This window comes from Schistocerca cancellata, chromosome 4 (genome assembly GCF_023864275.1).
Source record: "Schistocerca cancellata isolate TAMUIC-IGC-003103 chromosome 4, iqSchCanc2.1, whole genome shotgun sequence".
NCBI classification, from domain to species: domain Eukaryota; kingdom Metazoa; phylum Arthropoda; class Insecta; order Orthoptera; family Acrididae; genus Schistocerca; species Schistocerca cancellata.
Genome location: NC_064629.1, coordinates 39,368,344 through 39,383,090, shown reverse-complemented (window position 1 = coordinate 39,383,090; position 14,747 = coordinate 39,368,344). Strand labels below are relative to the sequence as shown.

Here is a 14,747-nt window from a genome sequence, read left to right as displayed (position 1 = left end):
TCTGGTTGTGTATATTTGAATATATTGTCCTCTATAAAACACATACAGTGTCATTAAATAATTTCAAGAAACTAGTTCACATGCATGAAACAGGAATTCTGTACTCTAATTTGGGAAAATTTAGTCCCATTTCTTTTGGACATATATTCAACAACCTACCTTTTCACTTTACATTCAAACGCTCTGTTTCAGACCTTCCTCTTGACTCGGAACCATAAGGCTACAATAAATTCTGGGGATAAGGCTCCATGTTGCAAACTTTGATGAAATCACATGAGCTAGGCTCGTCTTCAAGTACCACCATGAAGCATACAGAACAGGCATCATTCATGCCTGTGTGTTCCACAGTCTGTAGTGTGATAAACTGTTCCCTCAACAGCTGCTGGAATAGCCTTTTCAGCATGAAAGAAACAAGATTAGGATTTAATTCCCCACTGATGAGGCTGTCATTAAAGACTGAATGTTTACCGAGACCTAAGAGCACACACACTGAGTGTATGAAGATATCCTTCCCATTCCTTGGGACCATTTTCCTAAGGTGTACCTCTATTCAACATATGTTAGAACTGACAGTTATTAACAAAGCCACACCCTCATGTCTCTGCTTTCTACTGACAAGGGACACAGCAAGCCCTACTAGAGGGAAAGTGTGTGCAGTGACAGTTTCAGTGCAAGTGCGAGACAGCACCTCAGACTTACTGGTTAAGGGAATGACTGTAGTACTTCAAGTTTGCTCTAGTGCTTGTCTTCCCGTACAGGGCCCATAGACCTACTACTGACTCACCACTCACAGCGTAGTTGATGAGTAGTAGTAGGTACTGCATTTCCTGGAAAGAAGACAGTACCTGCAGGTGAGAATAGTACATCACACGTCTTTTTTATTTCTAGCAAGGGACTCTTAGCCATTCACTTGACATATATTCAGAGTTCCTTCTGATCACTTAACAATAAGGATGATTTCTAGCTGCCTAAAAACAGCAACACAGTTGCCGTTTGCCTGATAACATCCACAGCAGAGCTGCATTGCAGCTGGTGCAATATTTTTCTGATCACTAAACGAATAACTTTCAATTAACCTCACTGATTCTCTTCTGGACCAGTTTCTATACAAAAATTATAAGTGCACTTTTAAGAACTGCACCAAAAATGGTGAAGGAATGTTTATGTCAATATAAGAGAAAACCTGATATAAAATTAAGTGCTTCCTTGACGCTACATGAAAATATGTATGTGTGATATTTATTTTGTAGAAGGTATACCCAGTAACAGACTTGTGTGACAAATTTGGCAACAGAAGGAATATATGAGAAACAGAGAATACATACAGTACTGTTGTGGGAAGAAACTAACTGTAACATAATATGACAATTATTTTATGTGCAGAACACAGTTTTACACAGGGCAGCCCATTTTGTCAGAACTACATCATGACTGCAAAGTAATAAACACTTCTTCAGAAGAAACTGGCCTTTGAGCAGAAAAATGTGGAAATGTACTAATCACTTAAGTACCTTCACTACAATTAAAGGGATGTAATTTTCAAAACAAGATATTACTGCCAAAATGTATAGGTGTTGCAACTGTAGATCATTAAATTTGTTATTTGCCACAAAATATGTTATGCATGACAAAGTCATGAAAATTCTCAAAAATACCAGCATACACTTGATCACATAAATATAATTTTAAATGAGGGGGAATACTTGTCGCAAAGAAACTAGTACAGAGAAAATTTGTAGTAAGCATAAATTTAATTTATAACTGACAATATAAAACTAATTTGATGTGACACCTGTATATATTTGGAAATATCCAATATATAACACCACACACACATATTGATACAATCATTAAACAATGATTGGAAAACAAAACAAACAAACAAGTTTGGTTTGTGTATGAAGTATTGGAATCTAGAATTTTGAAACAATTTTATGTGACACACCTGTATACAAAGAAAAACTTGGAAGTCAGCTTATGTGTGTCAATAAATATCCAAAATTCACAGAATTTGCAGTTAACTGAATTTGCTAGAATTTCTGCACTAGTGAACATTTTAGTGTCACGTTATCCCACACAAAACAGCAAAGAAAGTCTGCTATTGGCAGATGATAATCTTTTCATCACATCACATTTAATAAACTCCATTTTCTACAATATAACTACATCTACATCTACATCTACATTTATACTCCGCAAGCCACCCAACGGTGTGTGGCGGAGGGCACTTTACGTGCCACTGTCATTATCTCCCTTTCCTGTTCCAGTCGCGTATGGTTCGCGGGAAGAACGACTGTCTGAAAGCCTCTGTGCGCGCTCTAATCTCTCTAATTTTACATTCGTGATCTCCTCGGGAGGTATAAGTAGGGGGAAGCAATATATTCGATACCTCATCCAGAAACGCACCCTCTCGAAACCTGGCGAGCAAGCTACACCGCGATGCAGAGCGCCTCTCTTGCAGAGTCTGCCACTTGAGTTTGTTAAACATCTCCGTAACGCTATCACGGTTACCAAATAACCCTGTGACGAAACGCGCCGCTCTTCTTTGGATCTTCTCTATCTCCTCCGTCAACCCGATCTGGTACGGATCCCACACTGATGAGCAATACTCAAGTATAGGTCGAACGAGTGTTTTGTAAGCCACCTCCTTTGTTGATGGACTACATTTTCTAAGGACTCTCCCAATGAATCTCAACCTGGTACCCGCCTTACCAACAATTAATTTTATATGATCATTCCACTTCAAATCGTTCCGCACGCATACTCCCAGATATTTTACAGAAGTAACTGCTACCAGTGTTTGTTCCGCTATCATATAATCATACAATAAAGGATCCTTCTTTCTATGTATTCGCAATACATTACATTTGTCTATGTTAAGGGTCAGTTGCCACTCCCTGCACCAAGTGCCTATCCGCTGCAGATCTTCCTGCATTTCGCTACAATTTTCTAATGCTGCAACTTCTCTGTATACTACAGCATCATCCGCGAAAAGCCGCATGGAACTTCCGACACTATCTACTAGGTCATTTATATATATTGTGAAAAGCAATGGTCCCATAACACTCCCCTGTGGCACGCCAGAGGTTACTTTAACGTCTGTAGATGTCTCTCCATTGAGAACAACATGCTGTGTTCTGTTTGCTAAAAACTCTTCAATCCAGCCACACAGCTGGTCTGATATTCCGTAGGCTCTTACTTTGTTTATCAGACGACAGTGCGGAACTGTATCGAACGCCTTCCGGAAGTCAAGAAAAATAGCATCTACCTGGGAGCCTGTATCTAATATTTTCTGGGTCTCATGAACAAATAAAGCGAGTTGGGTCTCACACGATCGCTGTTTCCGGAATCCATGTTGATTCCTACATAGTAGATTCTGAGTTTCCAAAAACGACATGATACTCGAGCAAAAGACATGTTCTAAAATTCTACAACAGATCGACGTCAGAGAGATAGGTCTATAGTTTTGCGCATCTGCTCGACGACCCTTCTTGAAGACTGGGACTACCTGTGCTCTTTTCCAATCATTTGGAACCTTCTGTTCCTCTAGAGACTTGCGGTACACGGCTGTTAGAAGGGGGGCAAGTTCTTTCGCGTACTCTGTGTAGAATCGAATTGGTATCCCGTCAGGTCCAGTGGACTTTCCTCTGTTGAGTGATTCCAGTTGCTTTTCTATTCCTTGGACACTTATTTCAATGTCAGCCATTTTTTCGTTGGTGCGAGGATTTAGAGAAGGAACTGCAGTGCGGTCTTCCTCTGTGAAACAGCTTTGGAAAAAGGTGTTTAGTATTTCAGCTTTACGCTTGTCATCCTCTGTTTCAATGCCATCATCATCCCAGAGTGTCTGGACATGATGTTTCGAGCCACTTACTGATTTAACGTAAGACCAGAACTTCCTAGGATTTTCTGTCAAGTCGGTACCTAGTATTTTACTTTCGAATTCACTGAACGCTTCACGCATAGCCCTCCTTACGCTAACTTTGACATCGTTTAGCTTCTGTTTGTCTGAGAGGTTTTGGCTGCGTTTAAACTTGGAGTGAAGCTCTCTTTGCTTTCGCAGTAGTTTCCTAACTTTGTTGTTGTACCACGGTGGGTTTTTCCCGTCCCTCACTAGGTGAAGAACACTGATTTTCACTGTATAGTCATATCAGTAGAAAAAAGCTCCTGACAAAAGATTACAGTCATGTGGATAGAGAAATTGATAGATGCAAGAAAATGTAGAGGATAAGTAAAACAGCATCAGGCTAACAGTGACATCTATAGGCATTAAACTGTACTCTGATCTGATTGCAGACCAGGGTTCAAAATGTTTAATTACTTACTGTTACTTTGTTCAGCTCAATATTTATATCCTTTACAAGGTTCAGGAGGTAACTATTCCGGTTCTTATACACATTTATCACATTTTCTAAGTGTACTATTTCTTCGTTAATTTCTTCTATTTTCTTGTTACTCTTCATAATATTCCTAAAATGAACAAATTTATCTCATGTATGTATTATACATAAGCATGAAAATAGATGAAATCTGTTTTTATGATCTGTAACACTCTATTCCCAAGTAACAAACAGTTTAATGTTCTAATCACAGCACATTAACCAAAATTAAGCAAACTTTTGTACAATCCATTAAAATGTTTCACTCCTTTTGAAAGATTCTTCATGTAAAAGCACTGCAGATAATTACAGAATAACTCAAAGCCTCTCTTATTCATACTCAGAAAATGAGCATTTGGGCATAGACAGTAATTCTGCATTGTTGCCCTGGGTGTTTGCTTCTGCCTTCCTCTGACCTATTATGAAGTATCAAGTGAATATCTGTTTTATGTGGCTGACTGTGAAAAGTCTAGTTTTGTGCTCGAGTTGTTATGGTTGAAGGGAAGGTAGAGGTGAAACCTAGAGGCAGCACTTAGTGTAACATCCCCATGTGACACACAAATCACATGCCCTCACTCCATGTGGCAGTGCAGGGAGGTTTCAAATTTGGCCCAAGGCATTTAGATAAAGTCTTGTGAGCAGGAATTGTATGACACCATTTCTCTTCCACTTGCCAGCCAAATACTAGGAACAAAAATTTCTTCCAACACTGGAATTTGAACCAGCTACTTCCAAGTTGAGTACTATGATACAGGAAGGTGTTATTAATCTCAGCTAGGAAGGCACGTATGTAATAATTAAAGATTCATCATTATCAGCTGATGTAAATGAAATGAAGTAGTCTCATTAGTAGTCACAGCTTATTTTCCACAGTCTCTTTTTAAAGTAACTTATAACTGTAATTTTTCAAATAAGAATTGGCTGATAGACTTTTTTCCAATGATACTCAAGAATGGACACACCAGCACCTTTACACAGGAATTTTGAATTGAATATTGTTAAAATGCTTAAAATTGCATTTCAAAAGATAAAATATGGAACAGAAATCTGATCACTTCTGCTGCACTATCATTTATTTTCACTCACACTTTGTCATAGAAGCATAAAATATGTAATACTCAGTCAACAGTAATTTTGTAAAATTCATTGTTAAAATGAAGATTTCCCTGAAAGGAAGTTACATATCACAACTGTATAATTTTTCAGGAAGTAAAAATAATTGTTGTTTTCTTTGGTACTACTTATTTATACATTTTATTATGTATGATCAAGAGATACAGTATGTATTATAGAACAGCAATGTGTGTTTTGCATATTTTACAATATTTAGAAATTTATATTAATTTTTACACATCTTTCTGTGTAAGAACATTACATATTCTGTAAAAGTACATTATATATCGAAAATATTAATTTTCTATTACAGTGGCAAAAATAATCAAAAGTACTAACATAACATATAATCCAACATACAGAAATAGTACTTACCTACTTACTTGGTTGCCCACACAAACTGTTGTCAGATTATGACTAGGTATTTATTTATTTATTTACCTTACAATCAAAAAGTAACTAGTTATATATAGAACAAAAAACAAAAACATAGAGAAAAACTTCAACACAGGAAAAATAAACTGAACTGTTCAGTCAAAAGGTAAGTTCACATAAAATTCCTTATTTTGTACATCAAGATATTGACACACATACAGCAAGACCACCATCCCAGCAGACAGATGAAGAAGCTGTTTATTCAACAAAGGATGTAACGACCACACGAGCTCAAAATTCGCTTAGTTCTAATGTAATACACCCATAACTGCACAGAACATTGTTCTGACACTTATATTGAGGAGATTACACAGGCATAGGGTTGTTAATTTGAGGCTGATTTTTTCTTTTATTTTTAGCAGAGAATGGCATATGAAAGATTAATTGAGATTATGACTGAGCTCCAGACACACTGAATTTGGATCATCTGCCCTGATGTTCAACCACACAACTAGCAATTTTCAAGTTAGAGTCAGATTATTGACAGCAACAAAAACATTTTGGCCCATTTCCTTTGTAATGAAAGGTGTACTTAAACAAGCTTATGATATTTCATACTTCCATTCATAGATAATAATGACATCCATTAATGCAAAAGTATGGTCCCAAGACAGAAAGCTATGCCCAGAAACAACAAACTTAAGATCTACTGCTCTAAAATACCGTATCAAAACAAGGAAGTTTTACAAAAGTATCATTGTCTACTTGTTTTTGTGCCCAAACCAGTGGCCTAACCAAGCAAATTATTCTAGTGTACAATTTTATGTTATAATGACATACAACATTCTTATATGTAACACTTTTGATGTAGTTTTTTCAGGCACATATTTACCAGCAGTACAAATATAAGATTTTCCACTACCTCCTACTTATCTTTACATTCTGCTTCCAATTTGATGGATCTATTTCCTTTCTATGCTTTTATTTAATGATACAATATTCTTTGGATTGAAACTTATGTCAACCATGTCTGCTGTTTTCATTGACATACAATGTTCTTCCAGGATGGTCAACTTTCAGCTACAAATAGCTCAACTTGTAAACAGAAAATAGCATGTCTAATGTTAGGTACCACTTTATTCCAGTGAAAATTCTACTTTGTTGAAAAACATGATATACAACCTTCTTTAAGGGAGGTCTTCAAATACACATACTATGTTCATAAAGTAGTTAAAATAATGTAATGGAGAACTGCAAGTGGCTGATATCTGGGAAAAATGTAGGACGAGCCAGTCGTCTGGATAAAACACTAAAATCTTTTACGTAATAGACTGTAGGACATGAGATGCTACACAGAATCTTAAAATCTGTACCAAATTGTTTTCACTGTTTTCTGAAGTAGATGAAAGATCAGCTGGGAAGCCTGTACCAACTTTCAAATGCTGAAGAGCCAAAGAAACTGGTACACCTGCCCTCCCTAACATCATGTAGTGCCCCCATGAGCACATAGAAGTGCCACAACATGACATGGCATGGACTCAACTAATGTCTGAAGTAGTGCTGGAGGGAACTGACACCATGAATCCTGCAGGGCTGTCAATAAATGTGTAAGAATATGAGGGGGTGCAGATCTCTTCTGAACAGCATGTTGCAAGGTACCTCAGATATGCTCAATAATGTTCATCGTTGAGGAATTTGGTGGCCAGCAGAAGTGTTTAAACTCAGAAGAATGTTCCTGGAGCCACTCTGTATGTGTGGGGTATTGCATTGTCCTGCTGGAATTGACCAAGTCCATCAGAATGCACAATGGACATGAATGGAAGCAGGTGACCAGACAGGATGCTTACATACATGTCACTTGTCAGAGTCATATCTAGATGTATCAAGAGTCCGGTATCACTCCATCTGCACTTGTCCCACTCCATTACAGAGCCTCCACCAGCTTGAATAGTTCCCTGCTGACATGCAGGTTCCATGGATTCATGAGGTTATCCCTATACCCGTACATGTCCACCTGTTTGGTACAATTTGAAATGAGACTTGTCTGACTAGGCAACATGTCTCCAGTCATGAAAAGTCTAAAAGTCAGTGCTGACTGGCCCAGATGAGGTGTAAAGCCTTATGTCATGCAGTCATCAGGGTACACAAGTGGGCCTACAGTTCCAAAATCTCATATTGATGATGTTTCATTGAATGGTTCACACACTGACACTTTGTGATGGCCCAGCATTGAAATCTTCAGCAGTTTTCAGAAGGGTTGTACTTCTGTCATGTTGAATTATTCTTTTGACTCGTTGTTGGTGCCATCCTTGCAGCATCTTTTACCAGCTGCAGCAATGTCCAAGAGTTGCTGTTTTACTGGATTCCTGATATTCATGGTGCACCTGTGAAGTGGTCAAATGAGAAATTCCCCATTTCATCACTATCTTGGAGATGCTGTGTCCCAATCGTTCATGTGTCAACTATAACACCACATTCAAACACTCTTAAATCTAGATAACCAGCCATTGCTTTCACAATTCTCTTTTGCAAATAGGTAAGCGAAAACTACATACTACTCTTTGGTGCAGTTCTTGCTGTAAAGCCGTTGCGCAGTAGATCAGCTCCTGATGAAATAATTAACAAATAGTTCACTTTGGCAAATGACAATCATCTTAACTCTCACAAACACAGTCAGAGTGTCGAGTGATGCAATAATTTCACAAGAACAAAACTCTTGTTTTTCAGGTTGAACAAAAACAGCATAGGTAAATACGATTGAAAAGTAAGATTTGTTGACATTAATTAAGACATTCTGATGACAGAAATTCACTTCGAGTGATCTTGTCATTACACTATGGAAATCACGCTAGAGACTTTCTCATACCCACATGGAGGTGTTAGTAACCTGAGCCAACATAATGTTACATGGTTGAATGCTGGTCAGAGAGTCTTACATACATAGTTGTTGCTAAAGTTGATTCTGTTGGCAGACTCTGATATGAGCTGACATAATTATGATACATGAGTGCTTGCTGATTGCAAACTTCTTTGATACGTAAGTGTTGCTTGTTCAACAGTGCTCAAATGATTGGTGATAACTGGGGTACAGGTGGCTATTTAAAGACAGGTCTAAGAATGTGATATGATTTTTGAAACTGCTTAATTTTTGAAAATGGGTTACATTAGAATTTGTTATTTTGTATGGACTGTAAGACTTTACTATTACCTGGTTTGTTATTAAAAATGTTGAAGGTTAGTAAATCATAAAAGTACGTGGAACCGTATTATGTTTCTGTTGTCTGAACTCTCCTACTTACTGGTATGGCATCAATCTTGAAACTAATCTTTTATTAACATAAATTATTCAAAATTTTAATTAGCATCTTAATTAATGACAGGTGTCATCTGATTCAGTAAGATATAGCAACAAAAGTACAGCATTGAAGTTCAGAATCTTGTCAGCATTAAGACAAAATAGGCTATCAAAATTATGAGGATCTGAATTTTTAATGCCAGTTATCTAAGAAGTTAATTAGTTTGAAGTATATGAGAGTATTTCTTCTGAAGGAATGAAATATTGATTTGTCAATGAATCGTAACAGTATTCCATATTCTGTCTATTAATTCAAAATTCTTCCCCAGTACTTACTATAGTCAGAATTTAAGTTAGCCATAACCTTTAAGTAAATGAGCTTGTATTGAAACTAATTGTGTCATAGGAATCAGGACCATAAATATGACGAGCTGAACTATAAATTCTTATTTGTGCAGCTGCATTAGATGTAACATGAAAAAAAATTATTCATGGGAATAGAAAACATTACAGTTGGAGGAGTTTCCAACGTCCTATAGTTCAATATAAATAACAATTTGTAGGGATAAGAAATGGAATGATCACATAGGCTCAGTTGTAGGAAAGACAGCCTTGGGTTCATTTGTAAGATATGGGAAAAATGCAGTCAGTCTACAAAGATGACTGCTTAAAAACAGCTTCTGTAACATTTTCTTAGAATATTGTTGAGGTGCATGGGACCCATACTAAATAGGACTAACAGGGAATGCTCAATCTATATGAAATAGGGCAGCACAAATGGTCACAGGTTTGTTTGACATATGGGAGAGAGTAATGGAAATGTTGAAAAACATAAATTGGCTGACTACTGAAGATAGACACAAAGTATTCCACAAATGCCTACATACAAAATTTCAAGAACCAGAATTAAATGAAGAATCCTGTTTTAATGGTGCCTACCTTTCCATATATAATTCTAAAACACATCAAAGGAATGAAATGTCTTCTTATCTAATATTCTCAACTTTAAAGAGAATATAAAGAAACTAGAAACTGTTTAGAATGGTTAGCATGAACATTACATTTTCCATGTTATTCATCAATTCACAACATGTCCTTTCATAGCTTATTGTAAAATTGAAAGAAAATGCATATGAGGCTACAGTTTCACTTGAATGCTCATGTAAATTTATGGGACTTTACAAGGTATATGCAGTTACTTCACTGCTGAGACACGGGGTTATGCATCAGAAGTAGAAAGAATAACTAGGATTGAAGTAAACCAGCTGCGACTGGCAAAACAAATGTGACAGCCATGGGATTTGGATTCCTCCTCCTGGCTTTTGAAGTGGAAAGAAGAAATTTTAAAGAGACATCAGATAGGGCTCTCTCTCCTATGATGCACGAATTCTTCCCTCAGCAAAAAAACCCACCAGTGTCCAGTTTTGTGTTGTTCAGATATTAGTGCACTACATTGTAATAGATTATGTTTTATACCAATATACACTGAAATGCCAAAGAAACCTGTGTATGCATGTGTATTCAAAATACAGAGATGTTTAAAGTGGCAGAATATGGCACTGCAGCCGGCAATGCCTATATAAGACAACAAGTGTCTGGTGCAGTTATTAGATTGGTTACTGCTGCTGCAATGGCTGGTTATCAAGATTTAAGATAGTTTGAATGTGGTGGTATAGTTGGCACATGAACAGTTGGGACACAGCATCTCCAAGATAGTGATGAAGTGGGGAATTTCTCATATGACCACTTCACTCTGTTTATCAGAGATATGTGGGCAGTGGAAGTGAGTAATTTCTAACTTTAAGCACTGTAGGCTACATTACAGGGTCTATCCTTTTGCCACTGACAGTTTTCAGACAGTTACAATTAATGAAAGAAGAGACACATGAGAGTGGCAAAGATGGGAAAGTTAACTTATGAATCCACTGATTCTGAATCACTGATATTTTAGTCACAGGTTACTAAATTTTTCTGTTTTTTGAAATGAATAATTTTGAATTTTTGTACATTTAAAGAAGTGGCCAATCTTTGCACCTAACTGAAATTTTATCAAAATTTCATTGAGTATTTCTGTAGCTTTTTCAGATAGAAACTGATCATACATACATACATCATCTGCAAAAAGCCTGTGGTTGTTGTTAATATTTTCTGTGAAGTCATTAAAATACAATGTGAACAGCAAAGATCTGATAATACTTCCATGGCGCACACATGAATTTACTTCGTAGTTTGTTAATGCCTTTGCGTCCGAGATACCATGCTGCATCCAGCCTACCAAGTAATCCTCAGTCTATTCACAAGTTTTGTTTGATACCCTGCATAGTTATACTTTGGTTAATAAACATCAGTGTGTGACAGAGTCAGATGCTGTTTGGAAGTCAGGTAGACTTTTATCTACCTGACTTCTTTGTCCATGGCTTTCAGCATGTGATGTGAGAAAAGTGCAAGTTGGACTTCACATTACTGATGTTTTTGGAATCCATGTCTAAATATACATACATCGATAGTCTGCAAACTACTGTGTAGTGCACAGAAGATGGAACATTCTGTTATACCGTACCAGTTATCAGAACTTTCTCCTATGCGATTCACTTATAGACTACAGGAAGAATCACTGTTTAAATGCCTCCATGCGCACTGTGATTAATCTGATCTTGTCCTCATGGCAGTATGTAGGGGATTCTAACATGTTCCTAGAGTTATTTGAAGCCAGTTACTGAAATTTTGTAAGCAGTGTTTCTCAGAGTAGTTTACTTCTATCTTCAACAATCTGCTAGTTCAGTTTCTTCAGCATTTCTGTGACATTCTTCAACACATTAGACACCTGTGATCATTCATGCTACTCTTCTCTGCATTTCATGTTAGGACCAAGTGGTTCAGATGTCACACACTTTGTCAATATTCCAGAATGGGCCATACAAGTGATATGTAAGCAGACTCCTTTGTAGGCTGATTGTGTATCCCAACTTTTCCACCAATGAACCAAGTCTGTCATCTACATGACCCATGACTGAGCATATGTCATCATTCCAAGTCATAACCCTACAAAGTGATACACCCAGGCATTTGTGTTAGCTGATCAATTCCAGCTATGACTCGTTAATGTTATAGCCATAGGGTACTCGTTTTTTTTCATTTTATGAAGTGCACAGTTTGACATTTCAGAACTTTAACCCAAGTGGGGAATCTGTGCACCACTTTGAAATCTTATCAAGATTAGATTGAATATTTCTGCAGCTTGTTTGAGATAGTATTTCATTATACTTAACTGCATCATCTGTAAAAATGAAGAGGTTACTATTAAGATTGTCCACAGTATCATTAATATACAATATTAACAACAATGGTCCCAACACACTTCCCCGGACCACACCCAAAGTTACTTTTGCAGTTGTTGTCAACTCTCAATCCAACATAACTTCTTGTGTCCTCCCTAGCAAAAAATCCTCAATACAGTCAAACATTATGCTTGATACTTCATGTAATCATATGTTTGATAATAAGTATAAATAAAATACTGAGTCAAATGCTTTTTGGAAATTAAGAAATATTGCATCTACCTGACTTCCTTGACCCAAGGCTCTCCGGATATCATGTGAGGAAAGTGAAAGCAGGATTTCACATGATCAATGTTTTTGGAATATATTCTAGTTGGCATAGAACAGATCATTCTGTTCATAATACCTCATTGTAAAATTCTACAACAAATCAATGGCAAGGATATTAGATGGCAGATTGGTGGAACACTTCTACAACCCTTCTTGTAAGTGGGTATGACCTATATTTTTGTTCAACTACTGGGCAAGATACTTTTGAGGGATCTGCAACAGACTATAGTTAAAATAAGGGATAACTTAGATGCAGATTCAGTGTAGAATCTATTGAGGATTCCATCACATTCTGGAACTTTGTTCAATTTTAAGACTTTCTGCTGTTTCACAATGACACTGACACTAGAACCTATATCATTTATCTTTTCAGTAGTGCAAGGCTTAATCCGGGGCAACTCTCCTGTTTTCTTTGCAAAGGAACATTTGAAAATTGAGTTAAATATTTCTACTTTTGCTTTGCTATCCTCACTTGCAGTTCCCGTCTTGTGAATGATTGACACTAATTACTTTGGTGCAACTGACAGCCTTTGCACATGACCACACTTTCTTTGGATATTCTGAGAGACCATTTGATAAGATTCTGCTACAGTAGTCACTGAAGGCATCATGCACTGTTAAATGTATTCCATTCAGCATCTCTTTATCTATTGCCTTATGCTTTGTTTTACAGCAATAATAGCAATGCTACAGCTTAGTTTTAGTTATGTCATGTTCTGCAGATCATTTTCCTATTTATTTTATCGATATGAATATTATATATATGAATAGCCTTAATATTAATATTACTGAATTTTTTAGTTCTACACATGCAACTACATTTAGAGGTTTTTTAACCAGTTCGTTGTGAAACAGAAATTCATTCATGGAATAGAAGGAGTTGTCCAAGAGAAATGATTTTAAATGTGATTTAAAACTTGATCTGCTACCTGCCAGACAATTTTTGTTGGGCAAATGATCATAGATTTTTGTTGCTGAATAATGTACTCCTTTTTCAGCAACTAACAGCTTCAATAATGGATACAGAAGGCCATTTTTCCCTCTGGTGCTGTACGTATGAACAACACTGTTCTTCGCGAATTGAGATGGATTATTTGTAACAAATTTCGTTAGCGAATATATGTACTCTGATGGTGCAGTTAAAATACCTAACTCCTTGAAAAGGTGCCTACATGATGCTCTTGGGTGAACACCATTAATTATTCTCACTGCTCTCTTTTGTGCAATTAATACTTTGTGTCTAAGAGGTGAGTTACCCCAAAAACTATTCCATGAAACAATATTGAGTGGAAATATGCAAAGTATGTTAGGAAGCTGATCAGTTTATTACCAAGATTAGCAATAGTACAAAGAGCAAAAGAAGTTGAACTTAATTGTGTGAGAATCTCAGTAATATGCTTCTTCCAGTTTAAGTTGTCATCAATGTGAACACCCAAAAATTTGGAGAAATCTACCCTGTTAACTGAGCTCTGTGCTTATGCTACACCAATTGTTGCTATGACTATTTGGTGTACAGAACTGGATATAGTGAGTTATTTCAAAATTAAGGGAGAGTATTTTCTGAGAACCACTTAATAATTCTTTGAAAGAAATCCTTAACAATATCTTCAGCTGCTTTTTCTGGAATGGGATTTATTATAACACTCATGTCATCTGCAGAAAGCACTAGTTCCGCTTGCTGAACGTTGAGTGAGGGGTAGTTCACACGAGTAAGTAACAGCAGAGGACATAAAATAGAACCCTGTGAGACTCCCTTTGTGATAACTCCCCATTCACTAGAATTTACCACCCTCCCAATATTATTTGTGCTATTCAGCACAACTTTTTGCTTTCTGTTCATTAAGTATGATTCAAACCAGTTGTGTGTATAGCATTCAGTTCCATAAAACCTGAGTTTTTCTAAGAGTGTGACATGATCCACACAGTAAAATGCCTTTGAGATATCACAAAAAATACCAACTGGTGATAATTTGTTATTTA

The 14,747-nt window shown here is 36.7% G+C and overlaps 1 protein-coding gene across 1 annotated transcript in view; it reads right to left on the bottom strand.

Moving 5' to 3' along the window:
• LOC126183365 (structural maintenance of chromosomes protein 4-like) overlaps nucleotides 1–14,747 on the bottom strand; it is a 313,166-nt gene that overhangs the window by 128,709 nt on the left and 169,710 nt on the right. The window contains exon 10 of the mRNA XM_049925284.1: nucleotides 4,323–4,467. Within this exon, the coding sequence (XP_049781241.1) occupies nucleotides 4,323–4,467 (145 nt within the window). The remainder of the gene's footprint in view (nucleotides 1–4,322; nucleotides 4,468–14,747) is intronic.